The sequence below is a fragment of the Aspergillus viridinutans genome (assembly GCF_018404265.1).
Source record: "Aspergillus viridinutans IFM 47045 DNA, scaffold_8, whole genome shotgun sequence".
Lineage (NCBI taxonomy): Eukaryota > Fungi > Ascomycota > Eurotiomycetes > Eurotiales > Aspergillaceae > Aspergillus > Aspergillus viridinutans.
In genome coordinates this window covers 729,962-757,533 of record NW_025091224.1, presented here as the reverse complement: position 1 = coordinate 757,533, position 27,572 = coordinate 729,962, and the positions used below count along the sequence as shown (strand labels likewise).

At 47.8% G+C, this 27,572-nt stretch overlaps 9 protein-coding genes across 9 annotated transcripts; 4 read left to right on the top strand and 5 right to left on the bottom strand.

Moving 5' to 3' along the window:
• Positions 1-327: 327 nt before the first annotated feature.
• Aspvir_009358 (uncharacterized protein) lies at positions 328-873 on the top strand (the record flags this gene model as incomplete). The annotated part of the gene is made up of 1 exon (XM_043272505.1): positions 328-873. The coding sequence occupies one exon, from the start codon at positions 328-330 to the stop codon at positions 871-873; it is 546 nt and encodes a 181-aa protein (XP_043128440.1).
• Positions 874-2,652: 1,779 nt separating this feature from the next.
• Aspvir_009357 (uncharacterized protein) lies at positions 2,653-5,660 on the bottom strand (the record flags this gene model as incomplete). The annotated part of the gene is made up of 13 exons (XM_043272504.1): positions 2,653-2,851; positions 2,908-3,005; positions 3,064-3,199; positions 3,270-3,356; positions 3,431-3,475; positions 3,536-4,251; positions 4,314-4,437; positions 4,489-4,565; positions 4,629-4,675; positions 4,735-4,881; positions 4,947-5,277; positions 5,341-5,443; positions 5,509-5,660. The coding sequence occupies 13 exons, from the start codon at positions 5,658-5,660 to the stop codon at positions 2,653-2,655; spliced, it is 2,262 nt and encodes a 753-aa protein (XP_043128439.1).
• A 1,687-nt stretch (positions 5,661-7,347) lies between these two features.
• On the bottom strand, positions 7,348-10,781 carry Aspvir_009356 (uncharacterized protein; the record flags this gene model as incomplete). The annotated part of the gene is made up of 7 exons (XM_043272503.1): positions 7,348-8,513; positions 8,659-9,137; positions 9,420-9,601; positions 9,719-9,887; positions 9,943-9,967; positions 10,027-10,194; positions 10,250-10,781. 7 exons carry the CDS (start codon positions 10,779-10,781, stop codon positions 7,348-7,350), a joined length of 2,721 nt encoding a protein of 906 aa, XP_043128438.1.
• A 344-nt stretch (positions 10,782-11,125) lies between these two features.
• On the top strand, positions 11,126-11,917 carry Aspvir_009355 (uncharacterized protein; the record flags this gene model as incomplete). The annotated part of the gene is made up of 1 exon (XM_043272502.1): positions 11,126-11,917. One exon carries the CDS (start codon positions 11,126-11,128, stop codon positions 11,915-11,917), a length of 792 nt encoding a protein of 263 aa, XP_043128437.1.
• A 305-nt stretch (positions 11,918-12,222) lies between these two features.
• On the bottom strand, positions 12,223-12,729 carry Aspvir_009354 (uncharacterized protein; the record flags this gene model as incomplete). Its single annotated transcript, XM_043272501.1, has 1 exon — positions 12,223-12,729. The coding sequence occupies one exon, from the start codon at positions 12,727-12,729 to the stop codon at positions 12,223-12,225; it is 507 nt and encodes a 168-aa protein (XP_043128436.1).
• Positions 12,730-14,362: 1,633 nt separating this feature from the next.
• Aspvir_009353 (FAD-binding oxidoreductase) lies at positions 14,363-16,084 on the bottom strand (the record flags this gene model as incomplete). The annotated part of the gene is made up of 3 exons (XM_043272500.1): positions 14,363-15,295; positions 15,345-15,830; positions 15,887-16,084. 3 exons carry the CDS (start codon positions 16,082-16,084, stop codon positions 14,363-14,365), a joined length of 1,617 nt encoding a protein of 538 aa, XP_043128435.1.
• Positions 16,085-18,825: 2,741 nt separating this feature from the next.
• On the top strand, positions 18,826-19,878 carry Aspvir_009352 (uncharacterized protein; the record flags this gene model as incomplete). The annotated part of the gene is made up of 1 exon (XM_043272499.1): positions 18,826-19,878. One exon carries the CDS (start codon positions 18,826-18,828, stop codon positions 19,876-19,878), a length of 1,053 nt encoding a protein of 350 aa, XP_043128434.1.
• A 527-nt stretch (positions 19,879-20,405) lies between these two features.
• On the top strand, positions 20,406-21,831 carry Aspvir_009351 (uncharacterized protein; the record flags this gene model as incomplete). The annotated part of the gene is made up of 2 exons (XM_043272498.1): positions 20,406-20,784; positions 20,852-21,831. 2 exons carry the CDS (start codon positions 20,406-20,408, stop codon positions 21,829-21,831), a joined length of 1,359 nt encoding a protein of 452 aa, XP_043128433.1.
• Positions 21,832-21,895: 64 nt separating this feature from the next.
• Positions 21,896-25,199, bottom strand: Aspvir_009350 (uncharacterized protein; the record flags this gene model as incomplete). The annotated part of the gene is made up of 3 exons (XM_043272497.1): positions 21,896-22,583; positions 24,040-24,514; positions 24,575-25,199. 3 exons carry the CDS (start codon positions 25,197-25,199, stop codon positions 21,896-21,898), a joined length of 1,788 nt encoding a protein of 595 aa, XP_043128432.1.
• Between the last annotated feature and the right edge of the window lie 2,373 nt (positions 25,200-27,572).

Here is a 27,572-nt window from a genome sequence, read left to right as displayed (position 1 = left end):
GTCTGGTGACTTACATGTGCAATTGATTTGGCGGAGCTGAAAAGTCAACAGCCAGCGCTGTGCTCTACTTCCTTCGTTTGGACCACAGATGCTCGAAACGCGTCGCCCATCACGGCATTACCCGTATACTACAATCCTTGTTTTCGACTCTGTATAGGTCGGATCCTATATACTCTGGGTTCTTGTCCCGGGGATATCTTTACTCAACACACACACATTCTATAAGGCAAACCTAGAAGAATCGATCCACTATACAAGTTAGCTGAAGCCGCTTTTTCCTGATCAACTCTTTCTCAAACACCATATTTCGCATATTCTCTTCCAAACATGAACCAAATCCAGGTTGATCGTGTTTCTGTTACACTTGAACTTGCTATCAAGTTGTACAAAGCTGCAATCAACGATATCTCGGTCAAGGCCGACGACGTTGCGGCCTTTTTTGGGTGTTATACGCGCATCCGGCCTGAGCCCAGCGGACAACTTAAGGCTCTTGGTGGATTTCTGGCCCAAGAGGAATCAGACAAATCCAACGAAAACTTCCTCCTGCGCCTGACAGAAGCGATCTGGGCTTACAGTAACGTCAATCCGCCGCAAAGCGCCCGTCTCTATCGGAGTCTTGTCCATGATGTTATCTACCAGTATTGTGCTAAAACGACGGCTGGAAAAATATCACTCAGCGAGAGTTGCATTAAAATGACCGAACGGGCAAATCGGGAACTCATCGTGAGCGCAACTGTGGATAGTGATTCTAGGAAGAGTATTATGACCTCAGCTGCTGAGGTCCAGGCCTCTGTTGGGAAGCATGGCGACGATGAGTTGAGTGAGAACACCTGGCTTCTGGAGACACTTGAGACGAAGGGTTTGAGTAAATGAAATGGTGGATTAAATGGCAATCTCAAAAGCAGTGGAAAGGTACTTGCTAGTCGCTTTCAACCATCTCATCTAGTTAGTCATTACAGTCAGATTTAGTTAACATATTTCCTGGCCACAAGCTCATTAGAGATTTTCAAAATCGATTTTCTCAATCAACACCCATTAATTCAGCTAAATATAGCAATTTTTACATGAATTGATCCTGTGGCCAATCTCCCTACACCCACTACACCTCGGCGGATAGTAGCCGGCTGATCTGGCTGAATAGACAATTCGCCCTGCGCATGCGATTCTACCGCAGTAGCTTCAACTGGCAAATTCAGCTGCTGAATTAGCTGTATGCCCTCTTCAGCTGTTAGACCCTCTTCGCAGGGTATCTGCCTAGTTGAGTCAGCGACATAAACAGGTGGTAGGCCATAAAAGGGTAAAGAAGCGAGAATTATGCTAGTGCAGTTTTTGAGTAGTAAAACCATGGTTATACTGCGGTTAACTACGGCGGAAATGTACAAAACCGGCCAAAACTTTTTTTTACTGTTATCTGTTTGTATTACCTATAGCCACTATTTCCACAATAACCCTGAACAGTATGTATACCATATAGTAGGGATATTGAATGCCATCTAGTATTGATATCAAACTGATATCGAATGTCATCTAGTAGGGATATCGAATGTCATCTATTAGGGGTATCAAATCAATATCGAATCAATATCGAATGTCATCTATTAGGGGTATCGAATCAATATCCCTGACCCTACTAGATGATATTCGATATTGATACTAGATGACATTCAATATCCCTAATAGATGACATTCAATATCCCTACTAGATGGCATTCGATGATTCGATATCCTTACTAGATAACATTCGATATTGATTCAATATTGATTTGATACCCCGAATAGATGACATTCGACATCCCTACTAGATGGCATTCGATGATTTGATATCCCTACTAGATGACATTCGATATTGATTCGATATTGATACTAGATGACATCCGATATCAATACTAGATGATATTCAATATCTTATGGTTGCTAAGATATAAGGGAATAACATCTTTGGTCTGTTAGTAGTTAGTATAAAAGTAATAGTGATATATATATATATATATGCATATTAACCTTTTAATAACTACTATAATTTAGGAATAATTCTAAACTACTACCTATTCAACCCCCTAGAATCCTAGATATTAAATTAATATTTTAGATATAAATTAAAATAACTATAATTACTATATATTTAATATAATATTCATTTTCTATAAGCATACTGGATGGCAGGTGGTATATGTGGTAGCAGCGGCATCAGTGTGGTGGGAGGTAATCATAGTAAAAAAACATTTTGGCCGGTTTTGTACATTCAGTCCGCCGTAGTTAACCGTAAAGGTTCGGGTTTGGTATTGGTTTTCAACGTGGTAACCGAAAACTGCAATAGCAGTTTTGCCGCAAGCCTAATCCCGACGGGCACACCAGGGTCTACGATCCCGAGGCGACCTTGAGGCGGGGGCGCGGCGAGGGCCGTGCCGCCCGTCATAGAGGCGACCGATTGGCTTCCTTTCCCCAGGAGACGGAACCAAATTTCAGATAGAGAAATGCAAAATACCATATACTGTATCAGTAAAAATCTTGTACTAGTCCGACCAAATTAGATTATTCCACTCGAGACAGGACAGAGGGCTGGATTCCATTCATATAAATATTAAACAACTATCAAGGTTGAATCAAAACTGGTGTTTTCGTATGTTGAACAATCAAGACAAATGATCACAATCACAGGTTAGCACGGAAAGCCATGTTAGGTGGCGCATTTAGGCCACCCATTTTGTAAGCATCAGCACTACGCGGTAGCTGGGGTAGAATCTCAGAGACCCAGCCAACAATCTGAGGTGCCTGGAACTCAATGCGTAGAGTTCCGCCATTGACCGTCATTTTCTGTGATGATTCCTTGTTGTCTGTTTTGACAGATGCACTAAAAGAAAAAGTTAGTAACAGGAAACTATGAATTTATACACGTGCTAGACTCACCCAGCCTTGAGACCCCATGGGCCATAGCTGGCCTGGATTGAGCTGTCTGTTGAGAGCGAGCTTGCCATCTCTTTGCTGTCAGATTCGTTTGATTTGAACTACAGATATTGTTAGACAACGACGATGAACATTTACTCTGTTGGTGGCAGCATTTACCTCAAGCACAGTATCGGCTGCTACGATGAATGATGTGGGATACGCAGGAAACTTTCCGTAATTAGTGCGCTTGTCGTTGGTCACCTCGTCACCGTTCTCAATCCAGTCGCGCATAGTTCGAGCACCCGGACTGAGCCTATTCCCAGAAAGATTATTGTTTAGAAAGATTTACAGACGCATATGAGGGCTGGTGAGATCAAACTCACTTGGTACCTTCCGGGATATCGATATCAAAGTCTTGGAATAAGTCGGCATGTAGCCAAGGACGGCGAATGGTGACAACCATGGCAGAGCTTGAAGTACCAGAATTTGTCAATCAAGGTTCACCGGGCAGCCTCAGCAGGTATTATGAGTGGATTCAACTTACAAGGATCCAGAAACGGAACACTCGGACATTTTCTTCTCGAAAGTCCTGAGAAATTAGTTGCAGGTCAGTAATAGTCCCATCGGGTTCATGAATAGAGTTTCTTACTTGCTAGAGGATGAGACTGTCGTCTGTGCCTTAACAGAGGCCCACCAACTGCCGACTTCAACATTGAAGGAGCCGGAAAGGTTGTTCTCCGCGCTCTTCGTCTCATCTTCTTTGGTGCTGATATCAAATTTGATCTTTGTCCACACGTCGGCACTCTTCCCATCACCCTTGGGTACGAACGAAGAGGGGTGTTCAGCGTCAGCATCACCACTGCGGATGATGCTATCATCCTTTCTTACCCCTAAAATGATATTATTGGGACCACCCGCAGCCTTCGCGATTCTGGAGTCGAGAGCTGCAATTTGAGCTTCCAACCCATCGATATGGCTGCTAATAGAGCGGGACAGGTTGTGTCTACCTGCAGCCCCTAGCTGATTCACATCGAATTGCGTCCGCAGTCCGGCAAGAGTCTTGCTGGCATTAAGCCATCTCTTCGTAGCATCTTCAAGATCTTTATTAAGTTTAGGATCTTTAACCTGGCCGTCTTTCTTCTTGGCGTCGTTTATGGCTACCTCGGCGGTGTAAATATCGCGGAGGGCTTGTTGCAGCTCAGTTTCAGTAGATTCGATTGTCGCTTCCTTGTGCGAACTGGCCGCAGGAGCTTGACTACCGCTGGTTGCAGGGGCTTGACTCTCGCCGGAGGGAGCTGTGCCACTGGTGGCCGGAGAAACTGTCGCCGTTCCTGACGTACCTGCCTTCTTCTCGTCTAAGAAGGTCTATACGATGCGATATCGGTAAGGATCTCATGAATATGAAAAGATATATTGCAGTATCATACCTCTTGGTAAACCTTGTAGGAGGCGAGCATTTTCCTCAGATTGTCAGCGCGCATTTCCAGGAACTCGGTGTCAACTGGATTTCTTTCCGCCCACGCAAGGGCCTTGTCACGGCAAAGAGCAGCCCTGACTCACATGTCAGCTAATTGCCTTACGCTGAACTTCACGCCTACTTACCAGTTCTTTGGTTCAAGAGAGACCTGTGCCCATTCTGTTCCGTCGATGCTGGTTAACATAGCGTCGCGGGTAGCTTCCTGTTCCATGGTTAGTGGTTAGACTCCAGATCTAAATCTTGTGCATGCGCATTGGGAACCTACTTTTGCTCTTTCGATTCTCGCCATAATGGAATCTCGGTCGACCAAAGCTTAGACCGGTCAGTATCGTACTGCACCCGGGTATGATGATAGTCAAATTGATGCTCACCAAAACAGTAGTCCACACGAAACTTGTCGCCATTGACCACCCAGTCCATCCAACGCGCATGCAGTTCACCTTGTGCTCGCTTGATATCTTTCTGTCTGGCACTAAATGCGGCAGCGCTTTGCATCTCTGGATGCGCCTCCCGAGCCTCTGTAGGACAGGTCAATATGAAGAACAGTCATACTCGCACAGATTCGTGCATCTTCCGGACTTACCAAGAGCTTCACTTCGAACTGCATCCCATTTTCCCCGAGCCTCGGACCAGGCAAGTTGTTTCTCAACGTAGCGGTCAACTACTGTACCTTGAATTCCAATCTGAGCAGCTTTATCCTTGACCAGGGCAACTTTAGAACCCTTGACCTCGGAAGCCGGTGTGAGTATAGATTCTTTGGAGCGAAGGAAACGCATGGCCTGGCTGTATTTGCTTTTGCTTTCAGAGCTGAAATCACTCTCCACGTCCACAGAGCCGATATCTGTTTTACGAGGAACGAGCATGTCCAGGGCCGTGTAGTAACTTCGAGTGACACTCTTTCCGGTCGGGCCAAGCTGCATCCATAGTGAGTTTTATCTCATTCGCTATTTATACACTATCACCCTTATACAACATACCATGACTTTGTCAAGAGGGACCATGGAGTCAACGAGCGTCGATTCGTTGATCTGGATCATGTTGCGCACATCGGCAGTCGCCTTTTCGCCCTCGGGAAGATAGCTGTTATGCTTTAGCTGATGATCGATTGACCTGCAATCTGCACTCTGGCGCTTCTCAATACTGACCTTCCTCCCTGACGCGTATCGATTATAGTGCCTGGCATAGAGATGCAGACATATTGCTCAAACGCACAGGGAAAACTCGCAAGCACAGCACCTCTGAGCTGCTTGTTGATGCGCTCAAGCATCTTGACACTTTTGTCTCCCGAGTCAGGCATCTTGTGAGGCAATGTTCACAAGGAAAATCGTGATAGAAATATAGAGTATAATGCTAGGGACCAGCTCGAATAATAGTAGAATGGGGAATGATTGACTTTCATCCAACACGGCGATATGGTCCATTTTATACATTTGCGTCGCTCGTTATCCTAAGTCTTCACATACACCTAGTACACACGCTATTGACACCTATATTCGCTTCGGTCTATAGCCCCTTAGTACTTTGTCTGTAATGGTATCCCAGCTCGCCACAATATACCTCAACACGACTGTTTCACCTCGTCACCTCCAACTTTTAGACTTTGAACTCGGTACAAATTACCTGGAGATATCTCAGCATCGCAAACCAGATAGTCAATTCAGCTCGCCGGGAGCCTCTCCACTAAAGCTTCGCTCCTCAGAATCCGACAGGAGGAGGGGCTTCAAACCAGGGCTGCGCTACGGAGTCTAGGCGAACCCCTTCTCGATATTGGAGAACAGGTAGGTCTCAGCTAAAACTCAAAATTCACCGACGACTCCATAGCCTGGATTGTCCGTATTCTGCATATTCTGCCCCGTGTCAGGTGCAGGATGCCCCCATCGCTTAACATCTCCTAAATTCCAAATATCGGCCTCTCCGTTCCTGTGTCAGGTGCAAGATGCCACCATCGCTTAACATCTCCTAAATCCCAAGCCTCCCGCCGTAATACCTGCCCCGGCCCCCACTCAATAGGGTTGATTAGTGTTCTACGGCAAACTAACCTATAAGTTAGTTAGCGAGCGGTTTATCAAAACGCTGATTCGGCAAATTGAGAATCGGCAGAAACACGTTCGGATACCCCTTCTCCGGTAACCTCTCCTGCATACTGCAATGCCCCCCTTTCCCACGCACTGCCTACTTCAATAAAGAAAAGCGTTTTGATGAACCGCTCGCTATAGTTTGCCGTAGTCTTCCGCCGTCATAGCCCTAAATTTTTCAGAATAACCCAAAGGCGAAATTGTGGGACAAACAGGTGGGACGGGGTTGAGAAGTGGCAATGCGGACTGGGAGGAAGTCCTCGGTGGAGCTGAGGCAGGTACCTGCTGATTCCCCCAGAAGCACGGCAAATGCGCTGCAGACCTCCATGCGAACCACATTCAGTCAGATGGTGCAATGTTCTTCGATTCAAGAGGAACAAAAGGCGACCGCTTCGTTAGTCGACTTTTGTAAGTTGAGGTGGACATTACTAGAGCCATTTGACGCGGATTGTCGAGGCTACTTAAAAATAGACATTGCTGCGCTCGAGTCTCTTCCACACACATCGGATCCAGGGAGCCACCCTTTATTTGCGCTTTATTTCCAACATTCCAAACTCTGAATATGCCAAATCGAGCGATCTAATTGGCAGGCAATGAGCTTAATGGGCATTATATCGGAGACAGTTTGCATCACGGGTGTACTACGGTTGAGCATGAGAGGAGGTGTCTACATCTTCCTGAATCAGCGACTAATATTTTAATAAGAGCGATATGACGTCTGGGCTATCAAGTGTTGCTACACAACGCAGAACGAGTTCATCTCTCAAATTATTACGTGCACTCTATTGGTCCACTGCCGATTTGTTGTCCTGGACTTACATTCTCCCGGGTAAGCAGGTATCATCAGAGGATGTTTAAGGCGGATCAAAAAAAATGGATCTATATTCCACCACAGTGCAAACTTTGGGTTCAAAGCTGTCGCGCCGCCTCTAAGACCCGGACCACCTCGGTGAAGTTCTTCTTCTTCGCCCAGTCCAACGCTGTAAAGCCACGCTGATCACGAATATTAGGGTTCGCCCCTTTCTGCACGAGCAGCGCAACAACTCCAGCCTGGCCTTCTTTAGCGGCCTGGTGGAGTGCTGTTTGGCCATTCCTCTGTCGACTATCCATATTGGCTCCTCTGTCAATCAGAAATTCCACCATAGCTTCCAAGCCTCGTCTTGCCACTTCTTGCAACGCTGTATATTTTTCACCCCCAATCATCGTATTTATATTTGCCCCATGAGCCAGCAAGAGCTCAACAATATCTTGATCCCCGTTCTCCACCGCGGCTTGAAATGCGTTCCCGTAAGGCCCACCTTCGAGATTGACGTCTGCACCGTTATCGAGCAACATCTGTATGATATTCTCATGGCCCTCTTCGACAGCTGCCTGAAGTGCGAAGCCGTACATACCACCTTTCATATTGGGGTCTGCTCCATTTTCTAGCAGTAAGCCGGTGATACTTTCGTCACCATTGACGGCTGCGATGTGAAGAACGCTTCCCAATTCGCCGCCAACTCTGTTGGGATCGGCCCCGAGCTCAAGAAGACGTCGTATTAGGGTCTCATTGCCCTTTATCGCAGCGGCTTGAAGAGCGCTACCTTCGTCTTCATAGCACCCTGCATTGACATCGCCACCATTTGCGGCCAATATACGAATAACGTCCTCGTAGCCGTTCTCTGCTGCTGCCCTCATGACGCCACGCACGTTAGGGCTTACACCCCTCGTCAACAAAAGCTTTATAACTTCAGCGGAACCTCCTGTAGCCGCCCAGAAAAGTGCTTCTTCGGGGTCACTGCAACTTCGTTCGTTGACACTCTTGTCCATCAGTGCTTCAACTATTGTGGCGAGCCCAAAAAAGGCTGCCAACGCGATCCCCGTCACCCCGCGAGGATACGATTCGCTATCGACGTGTTGAGGGTAAAATTGCCAGTCACGATTAATACTCTTAGCTTGCATCGCAGATTCGACGGCTTGTCGGTTGCTGAGGAAGGCAATGATAGCCTCTTTGCAGGCAGTTTCAGCTGCTCCGAGTGCGTGATGGCCCCATTCATTTGCGGCATAATGAAAGAATGGATGTTTCTGCAGGCGAGCTAGCATATCTTGGTTATTTGCACCCAGAAAGAAAAGGGAGGGAGAAATCAGTTACCATCCAATGGTAGGTACAGTGGCAGTGGCATCCGTTGTTTAGACGCCTGGCAGACAGCTTATGAATCTGGCACTGGGATTGCAACTCACATGGTCCCGCTTTGAATTCCTCAAACGAAAGATATCTCATACAGGATGCCGTAATATATTCCTGCGCTTGCGCAAATATGCCCTCCCGGTTCCGTTGAAGGTATGTCTCCAGCGTGACATGTGCCGGACGTAGGGTGCCGGCTTTGGAGTCAATGGTAAGAATGCCAGCACATACGGAGGTGAGCAGCTCTGCCCCCGCCAGGACTCCACGAGAAGACGCAATGACTTGAGAAGTGACTTCCACGCCAACAATGTCGGTGATTTCGCTAGTGGTAACAGGTCGTCTGGAAAAAGCTACCCATATCAAGATTTGTCGAGCTAGGGTAGAGTCCGGACTTGGTTGATTAAATATCCTCATCGTTATCTCATTATAGTATGCATCGAGTTCTCGGGAGACCAGCGACAGGGAGGGAGGCCCGCTTTCAAGTCGTTGACTGTCGTTCGCCCACGCTTGAACTAAAAATCGAACCACGGGAAACCTTTCGAGAATTAGTAAGTGGACTGTTTCGATTGGGACTGAGACAACTAACATTCCTGCAGCGCTTTGGACAATATGTTTAACATATACTTCCCTCATCTCACTAGGTAGTGTTTGCAGCACCGTTTGCAACGATGGGTATTTCTCAATACACCCTTGAGCGTAACACTTCAAATCTTCTCCCGGCGCAGAGACGTCCACGATGGATACATCACCGAGTATCGCCTCGATATCACCAAGATACCGCGACGTTATTAGTAAATGTATAACAGGCGCTACTGACCTGATCGTCCTAACGAGCTCCTGCCGTGTGGCGGGGCCGCATTCATCAAGCGCATCGATGACTACGAAAACGCTCTCACAGCCTGCAATTAGAGCTGTCAACATCTTCAAGCACTCTGCCACAGATGGGCCCGTCTTTGTTTCTTTGTGCAGATAGTAAATAGCGTGGACATCATCAGGTATCTTAATTGAAGATAGTTAGCTAAGGGGCTCACGAAGTGTATGGTTTGATTATGGTAAAGCACATGAAATGAAGAGAAGCATATCTTCTGCGACTAGTAGTACGACATGAGAACATACCGATACATTAACTTCCCAATAAACTTCAAGGAGTTGTCGGAGGAAGCAAGCAACTAGGTCTAAGGTTGTTTGTGACTCTTGCATCCGAGAGTCGCAGTAAGCGTACGCTACGGCAGCTCGCTGTGGTGACGAGGGAGCGAAACGCGTGAGGTAGTCAATAATAGCGGATCTATTGCCATGGTCAGCCTTGAGAAACCATCTGCCCGCGTCAGTACTGAACCTACGACAGAACGGTTTTACCTGACCCAGCTGCTGCTCATTAGCGAAGACCAAGGTGGAGGAAATTTATGTGTACCAGAGCCACGTACGTATCCCAACAGCCCATATAACCGACCCTCTATGTGCAATGAAATCCGTAACGGTACGACTTTGGATGAACCAATCGCATGTTCCTTCCTGTCTCGTGGCCGAAATGCGCTCATGCGCGGCAGAGAAATCCATTGGCGAAATCCAGTCGCAGATCGTTTGCAGCTCGACTGGGTAGCATATTAGCGTCGTACACAGCATTGAGGCTGCCTCTAAAATATTTACCTTGAGTGGGAATTCCAATTTCACGCTCTATTCTGTGTTTCGTACCCAGCTCCTCAACCTGACTCGCCAAATGCTTCCGCATCAAGTTCTGCAGAACTCGGTCTTCCGAGTGGCCATCGTATGGTATTGACGGCACAAATCCCCATTCCGCTTCCCTTGAGTCTACCGTAGGCGCTTCGGGCTGAAAGAGGTTGTTAAACTCGTTCGGTTCGTCTGCCAAAGGCTCAAGCTTGGGAGGATCGTCAAACATCAGTGATACATCATCAAGACCGTTAACGCCCGCATCCTTGAGTGTAGATCGCTTCTCCTCCAACGGCGAGTCCCTACTCGAAGAACCCTCGCCCATATCATCCTGCCATGGAAGTGACAACAATGCAAGCTCCTCGAGATGAGCTGCTACGTGTTTGTGCAAGTTGTCGGTGTTCGCAACATGTGCCCGCGTCTTTCGGTTGGCAACTGTGGTCGGATGGATTTCGGGTACGTAGTTACAAAGCGGGCAATATTGGAAAACCACTGTTGCAGGGCGCCTCATGCTTTCGCTGAGTATTGCTAGTTGAGAAGAACTATAAGATCCTGGATGTAGAAGCTCCATGTGATTCTCAAACATTGTCCGTTCGTCAAATTCTTGACTTTGACAATTTGGTACACCGCAGTACCATCGTAGAGTATGTGTCCATCTCATGTGCTTTATCCAGACCTCGACGCTGCGAAATGATTGGTTGTCCACGTTGCAATGCTCAAACAAGCATACGTAGGGTTCTAAATCGTTAATGACATGCTTTCTTCAAAGTTGTCAGCAGACTCCGCCGTGGGAACAAATACTGGAGCACTATCTGCTCTCTTCATATCTGCATCTCACAGGGCAAAGCAGTTGACATGCAAATGCTCGAGAAATTATTGAGCAACAAATTTCTGCGGATTCTAAGCATGACCACGAATCAAAGCTGGGCAAGGCAGACGGAAGCTATTGAAGAAACGATTCCACAAAGCTTAAACTCGAGATCCTCCATTACACATTTAGTTATCTCAAGCAGTATTTGCTCCGCAACTGGGATGAAAACGATATTGCGTGCCCCTACAGCACTAATTTCTCTTCACTACCACTACCACGGAAAGCAGATGCAGATTCGTAACGCCATCACGCCATCTAATTTCCCAGCCCCTCTGCTCGCCCAGCAGTCGTCTTTGGAAGAGCTTGCTGTCTATGCTCAGCCTCATCAACACATCTCCCTGCAACACCCCGCTGGGCATGTCATGAAATCAATGCGCGGCTTCGTCGCTCTCAAACGTTTAGGCCTTCCTGCGTGGTGGATGGTCCATCCCAGCCTTGAGTACCGAGAAGAGCAGGACGCCGATGCTTCGTCTTCGGCGAAGATTGTTGAGATGCTTCCGCCAAATCTGGAAGTTTTACAAATTCAACTCGAAGAGGTCCGCCTCCATTGTCGGAACCAGGTCCCATTCGAGCACATATCGCGCACTGAAAATGTGGTCGAGCACTATGACATGCTACTTAGATGGCTCAGGGAAATTGCTTTGTGGAAGCACGTATATCTTCATGCGTTGAAGGAAGTTGTCGTCTGGTCTTCGGGCCCAGAGATGCCTCACGAATGGAAGATGCGACTTGGGTCAGAATTGAGGGCACTTTTTCGGAGCAAGGAGCGGGTATAAAGTTTATCGTCTGTCGTCCTAATTCTTCAATGCTGTTTGGGATCACTACGGCATTCTAGACACTTCAGCACAAGGTGAACAACCCTGGCTCCCTAACCATTGTCTGTAGGACGATCGGTCCCTGAGTATGATCCAATGAGAGCGTACCCCTCTTCCGGAAGCCGAACTTCTCATAAAACGGCAGGTTATAATCAAAGCATTCCAAGTATGTGGGTTGACGTTGAGCGTCAGCCTAAGCGGTCATTAGATATGTTTGAGACGAACAGCGCATACTCCCGGGAGGTGACTGGATCTGGTCGATAGCACTACAACGAGGATGGGTAGACACGCACCAAGGCAAGCCCGTACTCCATCACTTTAGTAGCATGCCCCTTGCCTCGGGAACGTTTTCTCGTACCCAAGTCGGTCAATACCCAAGTGACCGAAGCTCGCGTCCCCATTGTACTGGTCATGCTCTCCTCCAGTGTGTCCCATGAACCAAAGAATCTCGCTCTGCCTTCTCTTCCAAGTCGCGGCCAGAGCAGCCATAACCCACTCCTCCAGTATGTTTTCCAGGTCCAGTCGGAACCAGGCGGCAGCCAAAGACCAACAGAGTCATAGCACGGTCCGGCAGTAACGACAAGGCCATCATGGCAGTGGGCAGCGGTGAGGCATTCGTATATGCGAAGATTCAGTTTCTCCTCTTTTGATGTAAGTGGCCGATTGCAATCAGAAACTCGGAGGTAGTAGCGCGCTACTCGATCATCTGAAAAGCACTCTGCGAGGGATGTGGCAGCGTTCTTGGCTTCTTTAAAGGGGACTGCGCGGGCCATAATATCGGGGGTTTCCGAAGACATCACGTTCATACATATTAACGAATTAAAGAGGAGATGAATTGAAGCAGATAAAAAAATGAAAATGTGTGGCGGCTATGCAATCTTTTTAAGGGCTGGCCATCTACCCATCGGGCTTAGCTTCTTTGTAGGGGGTACATTTGCTTCCGGGTGCCTGGGCCCCACTATGGAGTAATGAGGGGCATCCACGGTTAACGAGTGGGTATCACACGGCAACCCATCCATGGGTCAAGGTTTCCAGAGTATTTATCTAGTTAGTGGACATATCGCAAATAGCTTCTTAGCAACTTTCAGGGAGTTTTGCACCCCAATATGTAGGCTTGGGCAATTTTAGTGTTCTGAATGTAGACGCCATGCAACTACGCTAAGCTCGTTCCATAAGCGGTGAGTCTAATGGAGCTTAGGTTTCGAGCACCTCAACTCCCATCGCAAAATTAGCCCATGAGTCCATGACAAGCGTTTAGCTCACTTGAACAACACCGGATCCTTCCTCACGCACCAAAGTACTGGAGTGGTAGCTGCGCTCCTCCAATTGTTCGTTGATCATAAACAACTGAATCGTCTCCCGATTGAGGACTTACTTTCTGCTTGGAAATGCTTCGGACAATTGATTTAATTTGGTTATGCCACCTGAACCCGGCAAAAACGCATATTTCATAGTTCTTGATAAAGTCGTCGTAGACTCGTAGCCATATCTAGCGGCGGGAGGGCCGGGTTCAAGTTGCTGTCTGCCGTCCGCCCACGCTTGAACCAAAAATTGGACCACATGAAACTTTTCGAGAATTGGTGGCGGAAGACTTAAGAAACTAACATTCCTACAGGGCTTCGGGCAATGTTTTCAAGATAAAATGTACGAGGGATATCGCATAGCACTCCGAAGAGTAGGTCAAGCTTCGTCGCAATTGGGAGTCATGAGCCAGGTCGTGTCCAGGTTGGACATAAGTTCAACTGGATAGAAGAGATATTATAACGGAAAGCAATTCATTCATTCCTAATTAAGCAGTCACAATCTTCACTAAAGAACAACATAGTTGGAAGAAGATCCCTCCACCTTCGGTGATGATGTTATTATCATCCCAGTCACCTACTTCAAGGGTTAAGCCCCGAAATAGGCATGAGTAATCAGCTAGAACTAACGCTATGTTTCTCCTCCCTCATCTCACTAGGTAGAGTCCCCAGCGCTTTTTACAATTTTGGTATTTCTCAAATACCATAACTTACCAGCAGGTTTTCCTCTGATGGCTGACTGTTAACTGTGATCCACATCACATGAGGTCTAAACCTACGTAATCTATTGGAATAACTTAGGATAGCTTAGTTCATATGCTTCGTAGATATATACTCATCCACGCACTAGGAACCGATTGATATGCAACGCATTGAGGCTATGTATTGTAGTCATTATCAGTATAAGTGCTATATACTTTCAGAGTGGCGCCGTGAAGGATGGCATCAACATTAGCATCAGACAAACTATAAATATGTTCGTCGCCAAGAAGTACGTGGATATTGGACATATGTTACCTCCCAATGACTACTATATACTGCTTGAAGTGACCAAGACTCCCAACCATTTTGCTGATCAGCAGTGTGCTCAGTCAGCTTTCGCCAATTAAAGTGAAGCAGAGGCAGGTGCGCCATCCAGCTTGAAATAACCCGGCTGAAGCGTCTGATAGACTCCCTTGGGATCGTACTTGACAGCAATGCTCTGCAGTTTGGCTTTATTGGCAGCCCCATAGCCCGCAATGACATCCTGATACTGACTGGCGTAGTTCATGTAGACATAGTCATGAAGCAAGCCATCGTTCTTCGCTTTGGCGCTGACTGTATCCCAGAAACTTTTAGCCCACGCAACTATCGTTTCGTCGTCGTCCGCATTGTCCCACCAGGTCGACATTAGCAGTAGGTGGAGTGGACCATCCGAGGCATCTAAACCCAGTGCATTACCCCCGTTGCGAGTCATGTTCTTGAGCATGGGGACGGTAATGCCCTGGTTGACGAGGGATGGGTTAATACCCGGGATGCTCCAAACCTGCGGAAGAACAGAGTAAAAGTACTCAGTAACCCAGTTGATAAAGCCTTCGTCCAAGCGGACAGTTAACGTCCAGTACATTTCCCGCAGTCCGTCGGGATTGACCTCCTGAACGGTGTCACAGTACTCCACCAAGGTCCTGGAAGCCGTGGTGTCCTGAATTGCGGGGATTGCGCGGTAGGGAGCGAAGATGGCCGGCTCGCTCACGTTCTTGACATAGGTCATCTCAGCAGCAGCGATGTTCTGTCCCTGAGTATGCACAAACGCGACCCAGTGCTGTGCATTACCGTCATTGGAGGCGCCGTTGACGACGCTGACGAAGGCGCTGATCACCTCGCTGAATTGATCCTCGGCAAAGACTCGGGTTCCACCTCGCATTTCCTGGCTGGGAATAGTATAGAGGTTGAACTTGGTGACTATGCCGAAGTTATTCCCGCCGCCTCGGAGAGCCCAGTAGAGGTCGGGATAGGACTCTGCACTGGCTGTGACGATGGCACCACTCGCAGTAACCACCTTCGTCTCGGTGAGCTTCCAAACAAAAGGTACAATGCATGGCTCGTACCTCGAAGCTCTGGACATTATCGCAAGCCCAACCATATATATTGGAGTAGTATGAAATCCCGCCTCCGGTCGTAAGACCTCCCACGCCAATTGTGGAAACCCGGCCGCCGATGGCAGCGAGCCCATAGGGCTCTAATGCCGCGTATACCTGCACCCAAACATTACCAGGGCCAACTGAAACAACAGATCTATCCTCATTCAGTGTGATGGCGTTCATATCCTTCAGCAAGACCGTAATACCGCCCTGAATACTCGATGCTCCCGCAAAGGCAGCATGGCCACCACTCTTGATGGCAAAGGGACAGCCAGTGTACCTTGACAAAAGTACAACAATTGAAACATCAGTGTTTACCGATGGCTTGAAGATGCAGTATGGACGAACTTCTTCCTGCTGGACCGACCAATACGATCCTGTGGCATTGGTGTACGCGGTCGTATTCTGAGCGAATGCTCTACTTGGGCCATAGAGAAAGCCCAGGGCGCTGCACTGTAGAATGTCAGGTTTCATATGCATTTCCTGGGTTCATGAATCGAGGTACTGACGGCTGCACCACAGGCGGATTCGGTTGACCGCGACTGCAGCGAACTCAGGGCAGGGATCGCAGAAACATCCACCCCAAGATTATAAAGCGCGGCGTTGACATCGTAATTGTCTGGTTCAAAGACACTGGGTAAAGTCTTGTCTGTTTGTGCGAGAGCAATGGCGCAGATGGCGCTTAAGAGAATAGAAAATCGCAACATGCTGCACCACAAACCTGAGACAACGAGGGAGGGGGTTGAGGAGCAAAAGAAAAATATTTGTCCCTGACGCGGACATAAATGGTCCAATTCCCTTGTCGAATATGAGCTTGACACGCGGATGTTCTGCCACTAATGCACGCACACAGACGACGGAAACATCTACCCTATGAGCATTAATAATGCGAAGCTAGTGCTTACTAGAATGCTACATCACTCTGACATGTTGCATAAAATGTCCCAATAGCTGAGATGAAAAGAGTTCTGCTGTCTGGCATGTTCTGGCGGTTGCAGGAATGATGCATTTATCCGTTCATTGGGACTGGCACAACCTACCTCGAACACACATCCGACTGGGTGACAGTTGCTTGATCACCAATATCCGGGAATATATGAGCATACTTATCGTTGTTAGGAAACCAATATATCAGCCCTCAGTGCTCTTTAACAACCCTTTATTTATTCTGAGATCTGACGTTAATTCAAAATATAAGAGGCCGGGGTCTAAGGGTGGATAATTGCATTGCTAAGAGTCTGTCATCTGAATCATTGTTGCATCAGAGGGACTGGTTTTCGAGAGATTTTGACAGAAAGTGTGGAATTATGATATTTAGCCGGAAGCCCAGACAATAGACTTCTGGTCTTCTCTAGGAGGGACCTGATCCTCATTATGGTTCTCTAACATCTTTCTTCTGTGCCATATGGGGCCCTCGATAGTGAGAATATGTATGGCTGATATACGACAGCCCTGGGTGCAATGTCACTGTAAAAGCGATTACAGGAGTCTTGATACGTTGACTCGACAAGATGCTCGATTGTCAAGGAGGGTAGCCGAACAAGACCGTTATCCATTCACTTTCTTCAAGGTGTAATGATGCCATGCAATCTTCTTATGGACAGCAGCACCCTTTGACGGAGAAAGGAGAGTCACAATGATTTTTAGGGTCATCAAAGCGACTGCTATAGTATATTCATCTGCAAGCGTCGTTTGTTCAATACACTTCCTAGTAAGAGGATCGTTGATAGAAGAAACGTGCGGCCCATAACATGTCCAAAAATTTTGAAGAGCAGTAGTACCATGAAACATACCATAGCTATGGGGTTCCCTTGACGATTAGCTAGCTGGTCTCTCCAGCTGAAGTGCAGTTTGGATCTCGGTGCATGTCTGACACATGGCTTACCTTGGAGCACATTCTGTTCGACGAGGCTCCGTGGCTCTCAATCAGAGGACCGCAGCGGACAATATCAGAAGGACTAAGGCACGCCTGCCCACTGAGGGCCGTGATTGTTACAAAACGCTTGCATTAAAGCTGTTGGGCAGATTTGCATATTGAAATTATCCTTTAGTTGTATGCCGCACACACTAGAAGATGTCGCTGAACATGACTAGTATTCCGTCTGTCGCAGACTCGCAGTTCCTACCGAGCAATGCTCTACTCGAACAATCCGAGACGATTATCCTGATTCCTACTTGGCGCGCTGGTAACTTGTTTCCCAAATGCCAGTTTGTAGGAGCCCCAAAAGCCCATATAGGTATTTTGAACAGCTGATCATTTCGTTGAATTGCGGCGTCTCCATTACAGGTGACAGGACAACGATGGTGAATTGCAGCATATCTAATTGCTCCAAATTGAATACGAGGACTGATTACAACCCCCCCCCCGCGGCACTGGAAGCGATCTCCAAAATAAACCGCCCATGATCCCGGCTGATCGACAGGATCGACGGGCCATCTATTGGCGGGCCGTTCTCCCGTGCTGATGGCCTGCTTCAAACTGGGTCTCGCGAGGCTAGGCATAGAACGAATCTCGGCGACATGACGATGTGGCTTCAGTCGGGTAATATCAACCATTTATAAACCTTCTCGACGCTCATTAAATTTCTCAGCCTCCAGCTTGCAGATGCTGCCCCTGGTTCACCATACCGAATATGCAAAAGTACATCCGCTGTGGCTTATATATCCTTGTACTCCAAACAGGTTACTGCTGCATAACATGACTGCAGGAAGATCAACTTATGCATACGTGTAGCCGAAGTCTCGAGGCTAGAGATAACTGGCGCGTATAATGCAACAGCATGTGTCGCAATGTTCACGTACATATTATTCATCACCTTTCATAGGCTGGATGCTACCAGGGCTACCCACCTTCATGTCAATCTGTTTCAGCAGCTCGCTGCACATACGTATATTAACCCTGCATCATGCGCCAATGTGTTCACAATCTCCCAATAGGTGTCCTGAGCGAGCCTTGGAGGATTCGAATCCTAGCAATGTGCCTCCAGACCCCATGATGGAGACTTCCCTCGCTGCAGTCAGCGAAAGCATGATTGGTCGTCCAGCATATGCTCAAAGGACGATCTCATACAATCTGAGTGAGCAATGCGAGGACTCAACTAATACTTGTGTCTTAGATCGAGCCGTCCCGGTCGTCTGTTGTGGGATCCGTCGATGAAATACCAGGCTCGGGATGTCCTGATACAGCTAGATTGGTGCTTTTCTCGCAACTACTCTTGATGCCTGCAGCGAACACAACCGCGACTGACGAAAGAATGATGTTCGAAGATACAAACCGCTCAGGATCGAGAAGGACGGACGTGTCATCTTAAGAAAGTGAGATTGAGTAATGTCCTTGGTCACGAACTATAAATATGGGGATGGTGTCAGCCCAGACCGCAGGCTCTCGAATGACATGACCCATTAATCAGTATCATTATCTACCCTTTTGAACAATTGAGCTATGAAGATGACTGTCACCACACTTCCAGCCTTCAACGACCTCGTTGCGCATGCTCTCATTTCTCAGAGCAGCATCCAGCCAGAGCAGCTGATTGTCCTTGATAACTCGTCCAAATACCAGCCCCATGGATTCAAACAGAACACCAACCAGGAGCAGAATCTGGCTGCCATATTCAACACCATGGCCACCCTTAACCGTCTGGCGCTGGAAGATCCGCGCACCTGCGCTGGAAAGCTAGGGCCATGCTTCCGCGATGCTCTGCTTCAGGCTGCGGATGAAATTGCCATGCTCGCCGACAACCGTCCAATCCGCTATGTTGAGCTGGGCCCCGAGCCTTGGAAATCACGGGCCATCCTCGAGCGACTCCTAGCTGCGGGCGTCAGGCTTCGCCAGTACGTGGGCATCGATATCAATCCCGAGTCCGAGCAGACCATGCGTAACGCTTTGGTCCCTGTAATCGGAGAAGAAAGATTCAGCTATTGGGTCGAGGATTTTTATAAATGCTCCGTAGCCGGTTTCCCAAAGCCTAAAGATGAAACTACATCTTCTGAGAGCCTAGTCACCGTTGTGACCAACCTTGGTTTCCAGGAGGGCAATGACCTGCCTGCTCGAATTGGACCGATGCTGAAGAGCATCACCCGGCCGGGCGACATTCTGCTTTCAGAAATGCAGGTTTTCGGCGGGGGTGCTGATCCGGGCCTCATTGAGCAATTCTATCAGCATCCGGAAATGAATCGTTTCTCAGGCCTAGTCGGCGAATGCTTCGAGTCAGGATCGGATGGCTCTGCCGCGGCATCGGGATCTGCAGCAGCCGCAACCAGAAAGCATGTCTTTTACCTGTTGCCCCTGCAGACCGAGATTGGAAGCGTGAATGTCGCCACCACGCTTGCTCCGGTCCGCGTCAATGGGCACAAGAAGTACGTGTTAACCAACAGTTGCCTCAAGTACACTCGGGAGCAGTTCCAGCAGGCCAGGGAATACTCGGGCGACTTCGTGGTGAAATTGTGGCAGGAGACTGGGGACAAGTCTGTGGTTTTCCAGGTGTCTCAACGACGTTAGGTGACGGCCAAATAAGGCAACGCGTGTTTCTCCATGACGACATAGCAAGGATGGTAACTTGTAACCTAAGGAAGATTACTGCGAGAATCGTACGTTCAATAGGTGTGCGGGGCAGGTCAGCCACCTCTTGTCGACGGAATTATATAAGGACTGTTTAGCGTCATCTGGTTGCATGGAGAGTAAGATGAGTAAGATCCAATAAGGATCGACAGTGGTAGACTACCTTCACCAGTTAGATCCGTTAGATCCGTACAGGGATTATCAGGAATCACTCAGGTATTTTTGCTCTGACGTAGATTAGGCTGACCACTATAACAATAGAGTCCGGTCCTTTAATGGAAGCCTTTCCCACCAATCACTCTGGTGCAATATCCCCGGCTCTTTTCTTAAGCTACTCATGATCTTGCGACAATTGGCGTTGCCCCTCCTTGCACTGTCGTAGACTCGTTGTTCGTTTTTATATTATTTTTCTCAATTATCTCTTGTTAATTCCATCCTCCGGTATATTCATATCAACCATTCTCGAAATGGACGGCCCGCAGATCTCATCTGAGAAGCCGTCTCAGTGCTCTGAGAAGTCTTTGACACAACCGGTCCATGCATCTCAGGATGAAATAATCAGCTACCCGGAAGGAGGTATCGCAGCCTGGACAGTCGCGCTGGGATCTTGGTGCTGCATGACCGCGGGCCTCGGTCTTGTGAACTCGGTGGGTGTACTGGAGGCATATGTTTCGACGACCCTCTTGACAAACACCTCTACGGACTCTACAGGGTGGATATTCGGCATCTATGTCTTTGTTTCCTACTTCTGCGGCTTACAAGTTGGACCGATATTTGACGCCAGGGGCCCTAGGGAGCTCATCATGATAGGGAGCGTCTTTCTGCTGGCGGGAACATTTACACTGGGTTTATGTATAGGTTGTCTTCTCAGCATCGATTCCTCAAATGAAGTTGCTAACATGCTAGAATCCAGAGTACTACCAATTTGTCCTCGCATTCTCCATCCTGAGCGGTATTGGCAACTCGTTTCTCTTCACCCCAGCAATGGGCGCCATCTCCCACTGGTTCGATAAACGCCGCGGCGAAGCATCCGGCTTCGCATTCACCGGCAGCGGATTCGGCGGCGTCCTCTTCCCCCTCATGATGCAATCGCTGCTCCCAAAAGTGGGCTGGGCCTGGGCAACCCGCATCGTAGGCTTCGTGCTCCTCTTCCTCTGCGTAATCAGTGTCCTCCTCTGCAGAAGTCGACTCCCGCCCAAGAAAGGCACCGCAACTTCATGGCGTGATATGCTGCCTGACCCACGTATATTCTGGGACGGCACGGGCGCGATGGCAGTCACCACCGCCGGAGTGTTTCTCATCGAATGGGCGTATTTCGTCCCCGTCACCTATGTTCCCAGCTACTATCTTACGCGGCAGGGCCTCTCAAACGCCGAGGCCGTAAGTGGCGCTGCAGCGTTTGCATACCAGCTCCTCGCCATTTTAAACGCAGTATCCTGTTTTGGACGATACTTTATCGGCTACGTAGCGGATAAAAGCGGCCGGTATAACACCATGATCGTATCGAATCTCGTCTGCCTGGCTGCCGTGATTGGGCTATGGCTACCGGACGCATTAGCGGGAACTCCGCCGAGTAAGGCGCTGATGATCATGTTTGTGATTGTGTTCGGGTTTGCGAGCGGTTCGAATATCAGTCTGATGCCTGTGTGTCTGGGGCAGCTGTGCGACACTCAAGACTACGGGAGATACTATGCGAGTGCGTATACAGTTGCCAGTATTGGATGTTTGACAGGCATTCCGATTGCGGGCAGCTTGATCACGGCTACTGAGGGGGGAAGGAGGGGTTTCTGGGGTGTCATCTTGTTCACTGGGCTGAGTTATGTAGCGTCTTTTGCGTGCTTTCTCTGGGTCCGCGTGCGGGTCAAGGGTTGGGATGTGATGACTATTTGGTGATCGGAGCAGATACTGGATTACATCAGTAAATGACAGAAGCAATTGCCCTCAACCAAGGCAACTATCAATGCTGCTTCAGAAACGTGACCAGTAACTGCGCGAGCGTTTCTGGCTGATCCTCCTGAGAAAAGTGCCCACTATCCTCGATAATTTCCACCTGTGAGCCAGGAATAGATTCATGCAATTTATGCGCCCAATCAGGAACCTGCCACCCGTCATTCGCACCCCAGATCAGCTTGACAGGCAATTTCCCCAGCTCGCCCAACCGATCGGCAATTTCCAGCGTGTGCTTGGGATCATAAAACCGAACCTGATGCTGGTAAAGACTCGCCTGCCCGACGGGGCCAGATATATATCCCAGAAAGGTTTCGAGACTCGAACTCTCGAACTGCTCGCATTTCTGCACAGCAGACAGCAACCAATCCCGGTAATGCTCGCGATGTTCCGCATCAGGCGCCCGAATCAGGGCCTCCAGCCCGTCCTCCATCTGCTTCTTCGTTCTCGCAGACGGATAACTGTCAAAACTGACCACATCAACAAGCGTAAGGGAACGAATCCTCTGCGGCGAGAAAATGGCAAAGCGCTGTGCGATCCCCCCGCCAATGTCGTGAGCCACTAGATGGGTTGATTCCAGACCCCAGTGCGCCAGTAGACCCTCCAGGATCGGTACCTGGCCCGAAATCGAGGTGTCAACCGATGGATCCCAGGGGCGTTCAGAGAGCCCGTAGCCAAGCCAGTCGAACACGTGGACTCTGTAGTGGGCGTTTGTTAGATGAGGCAGGACGTTTCGCCAGATGAGAGAGCTGGATGGTGTCCCGTGTAGTAAGACGACGGGTTCTCCGGTTTGTGCTCCATAGACGCCATAGGCGATTCGCGTGCCGCCGATGAGCACGTGTTCATTAACTAGGGGTTGCATATTCTCTGCCTCTAGTTTGGATAATTGATAATATAGATAGGCGGGTTGTATGGGTCAAAGATATAGGCTGCACATCTCCTGTTTGGCTGGTGAGAGTGATGATGTCATTTGTCGCATAACTTGCTAATCCCTGCCATCCCATTAGTATTTACATAGTCTACAAACATTTAGTATTACTCGATAGTAGTGCATACATATAATCAATTACTAACTGTATAAGCATATAATTTGTGACTGCTATGAGTTTCAGATGGGTTCTCTGTGAGCACACGGACAGTCGGGGCTCCTTAGAACAAGGTCACAAGAAGCTTGAGAAGATAGGACAACATCTTGTTTGGATGTGATAATCATCTAATATCACGCCCCAGTATTCAAGGCGCTCTTTCTCTGTTATCTGTATAATGTAAACAAAATAATATAAGGTGCTGCGTCCATACATCCAAAGTGAAACAGCGTGTCATCAGCATTTATAGGAGGCGTCTTTATAAATGTTTCTCATGATCTATTCTCACTATTATCCTTTGACAACATATCACATAATGATATTCCAGGTAGTTTTAACAGTAGAAAAATGTGGAGGAGCTCTGCAAGTTTGCTAACCTATGAGGATTTACAATAGAGTATGAGGAAGAACAAAGAGACAGGATGAACTCGGCCATAAAAAAAAGGCTCTAGCTGCCAATAACAGATATAACTGTTCCGTCAAATGGTGAAATTATATAATAAATACTCCTTTACTACCTTACGCCTAGTTGCTGATGGCATATAGATGGATGCCGTCTCGAAATGAACCAAGTGATCAATATATAGAAAGGAGGAACCTGATCTTCTGGTTCAAATAAAATAATGAAGCTACATACAACCAAAAACAAGGACCTGTATCTGTTTATCTAAAGTGAGGAAAGATCGCCGTCCACGTTAGACTTGAATAGACATCGGCAGGCATCGCTCGGAAACAATAAAAGACCAGGAACAGAATCCCAAGCCGGGCAACAACGTAGCTCAGGAAGAGGATGACCCCAAACATCCATAAACAACAGGTCCCCCTCTCTGAACAACAACATAGCGTACAGGCTAGAGCACAACCCTCACTATAATCCTCATCGTCTTCATCCCCCAATTTCTTTTTCGCCCAAAATGCAAGCATCGGGAGTAAAGAAGATACCAGCATCATTAACGAGAATGCTCTCCACATTATCCGTGACATCGGAGTAGGGAATTCCCAATTCCAGGCAATCAGATGAAATCCGGCAAAAACGAATGCCGTTAAATAGAATGACACCGCAACTGACGCTGGGGACAGTTTCTGAGTCAAGGGGGGGTGGTTAACCGATCTGCTAAACATATCCAAGAACCCGTCAATCGCCAAAGTATTGAGTTGATGGAAGCGTGGCTCTCTATCGCTTCCTAGAAATCGGTCCTTTCTTTTGATAAAATCTCGCATCTGTTCTGCCTTTTCCGGCGGACAGAGGAGGATGGTTTGTGTCTGAATATCAAACGGTTTATCCCACCAAAACCAGTACATGATGAAAGCACAGAAGATAAAGGCGAGGGTGGTCAATTCAAGTTCAGTTAATGGGAGACCCGCACAAGCACGCGCAATACTTTGGATCACTAACCAGGCACATTGGACGAGTGCGAAGAACTTTGTGAAGGCGTCCGATTTGGACCGGTCCTGGATATCATCGATGGTGGTCATGGGGAGAGCCCTGTTCTTGCCGTGGGACGCTTTAGTGGCAGGAAATAAACCAAGTTCATCGAGACGCGCTGTCACAGCCCAATCAGATCATATTTACACAGTTGGCCTTGGTGCAACATTTCACTCACCGAGATCGCTTGCCTGCAACCGGCTGATTCGGAATCGCGTCTCCTTCTCCACATTGTCCAGTCCAATCAACCGCTCCTCCACTGAAGGCTCTCTCTTGTCAACAGCATCCTCAACATGGCTTTCAGCGTTAATCTCTCGCGACGCCATCATATGCTCAGCTTCTGCTGCTGCTGTTTCTGATTCTGCGGCATTGGTTGCAACAGAGGTGCCTTCTGCTTTAATCTCACCCTCCTCTTCCGGAATCGCTATGGAAAACCCACCCATGTTCGCATAGTGGGCATGAACTACCGACCAGTCCATGTGTTTATGCCTATCGTAGAGCTCTTCCGCCACGTGCTTCTGATTTACAGAAATCATGACCCCTAATTCCGGTGCTATGGCCAAAACAAACATCCACCCCACTCTCTTCAGCCACCTCCGTCGCAGCTCTGGGGACGGCTTTGGGAGAGGGATCCCAAGTAGTTTGACCCATTCCGTTGTACCACGCTCCTTCACGCTGGGAATGTTGAGATGCATGCATTTCCAGGTGCAGACCAGGAAAATTGCAAGACAGCTCCAGATGATTTCGGACGTGCTACGATGGTTGTCGGGAGATATCCACCCGACCAGCTTATGGTCAGCCATCGTAGTGTTCGTATGCGAATCGTTAGTCAGAGAGAGCGCTGCGGATGGAAAGAGCACCAGAATTAAGAACATCCTATAAACACCACGCGATAATCACACGAGGGAAAAAAAAATAAAACAGGAAAAGGGACAGTACAGGTTTATGACCGCAGGTTGTGCGTGCAGCTTCGCCCAACCCATCTCAGCCACATAGTGATGACTAGGTAAATCTCATATTGCCATAGGTCGGTCATGGGAGGTAAGTATAATAGACCACTATGAATGCGTACAGCTGGCCCTGCCAACTGGTGGCTGAGCTTCCTCGTGCATACGCCTCACCCCCCTATGGGCCAATCAGCTGTGGGAGGTTAAACTCTGAAGAACTGGCAACATCCAGGCTAACTGTGATTATACTCCATAAGCGAGGTATCCTAGTCTGTGACTGTTAAATTGACGAGGCAGGATCCCGAAACCCCGCTAGTCCAGAGTCCAGACAAGTTCTTAATAGCTGATAAATCTCTGTCTCTACAAGAGCATGGGTTTCAGAATGAAAAGTTCCTGCCCTCTCCTATTCGACAATTTCCCTTTATAATAAGAGGAATTGATCCTGATACTATTCGGTATCCTCGTCCACTGTAGTGAATTTTAGGGCTGCTATTGCAGACTGTTTGCACCAAAGGACCACATCAGTTTTCCTACTGTTATCCTCTGGTATTACCAAATACCACTATCAACACAGGTATCAATAACATGTATGTTAGGATATCGCATACTACTATAGTGAGGGTATTAAACATCAATATAGTAGGGATATTGATTACTATAATATTGATGTCGAATTATCATATGGTATCAATATCTATAGTAATGATATTGAATCATCATATAGTATTAATATCTATAGTATCGATATCAATTCTCATATAAGAGGGATATCAAATCGTCATATAGTACCGATTTCGAAAACTATCTTTATTAAAGATCAGCCGTAGTCTACTTAAGTCACACCTATAATATATTCGCGGTCTATTTTCCCCTTACACTAGCTCAGAGTAACCTTCCGCGGTTAGCGATCCTTATACTATTCCAGATGGCGACCAAGGTGGAGGATAAGCCTTTCGATCCAGTGTGAGAGCCCAAGAGACCATGCACCATGATCCAAAGGCCACAGTGACCCCATGATGAGACTTACTGTTCTCATCTATCGCAATGCCTGGCTTACAGAAGGCAATGCAAGATACAATTATGCACCTACTGCAAGCAGGACCTAGGTTCAGGCTGTTCAAGCACCAACAGGAGCAACAGTCAGCCAGCCACAACAGTGGGCAGACACATCAGTTGTTTAGTTATGAAGGGGTATTAACGCCCCACGGTTCCCTTTCGGAAGATAAACAGGGTCTGTACTCTATTTAGAGTTTCAGGTGTATCTGATTCGCTCGCAGCAAACATGACTGCATGATTTAATATAAGAACACGAACGACAGTTCTAGCAAATACAGATTCTCATTGGTTCTATTAGTCTTCAACTACCTACTTACAGTCCGATCTGCGAATTCTGGACTGTCAGCACTAGTCAAGAATCACTACGATTTGCAATGCCACCCAGCATTAAGTGATGCAATGCAATGTGTTCACACAGAGACTAAAAGTGAGCTAATCGGTCTCTCTGAAAGTGCAAGTGATAGGTGCATCAAGACCAATAATATTCAAGACAGTGTGATGGAACCTGCATGGTTGTGGTATATGTTTCTTCACATACTGTAGTTAACGTTGACAACCCTTCAGGTCGATTAAGAGCTCTGCAGAATACCGCAAGCATTTCACTGTTCTGGTAGAAATGTACACCATTGACATGAATCCAATCTACCATCCTGTAAGGAGAAATACGACAACGGGTTAGGGTTTCTACTAAGGGCTTCCATTGCGACAAGCCCAGGAGTGATAAATGTAAATATCAAGAACTGGGCAATGACAACGCGGTGAAAAGGCCCACACGCACAGAAATAAGCTTGAATAATTACCTAACCATCTAGTCCCTGAGTGGAACATTCACAGTTTGAAAGGATCAGCGTCCTGGTAATTGGCATCTTTGAGCGAATTATAGTTCGTGGCTTGCGGCCTTCATGCTAAGGAAAGGCAAACAGGATAGCTAAACGATCACAAGGGCCTAATATGCAAAAGAGAATTCCTCTTCCCACTAATCCGATTAAAGGCAGTAGACCATGACCCCTCGGCATGTAGGCAGAGCTTGACAGTCGCTAGTATCCCAAAGAAAACCAGAAGACTCCAGCTTAAGCAAATTTGCTAGTACAATCCTACCGAACAGCACCGAATTTGGACATATCCTATTACACCAACTAGTATCGTACGTACTCTTTTAGACTGTCTAGTCTT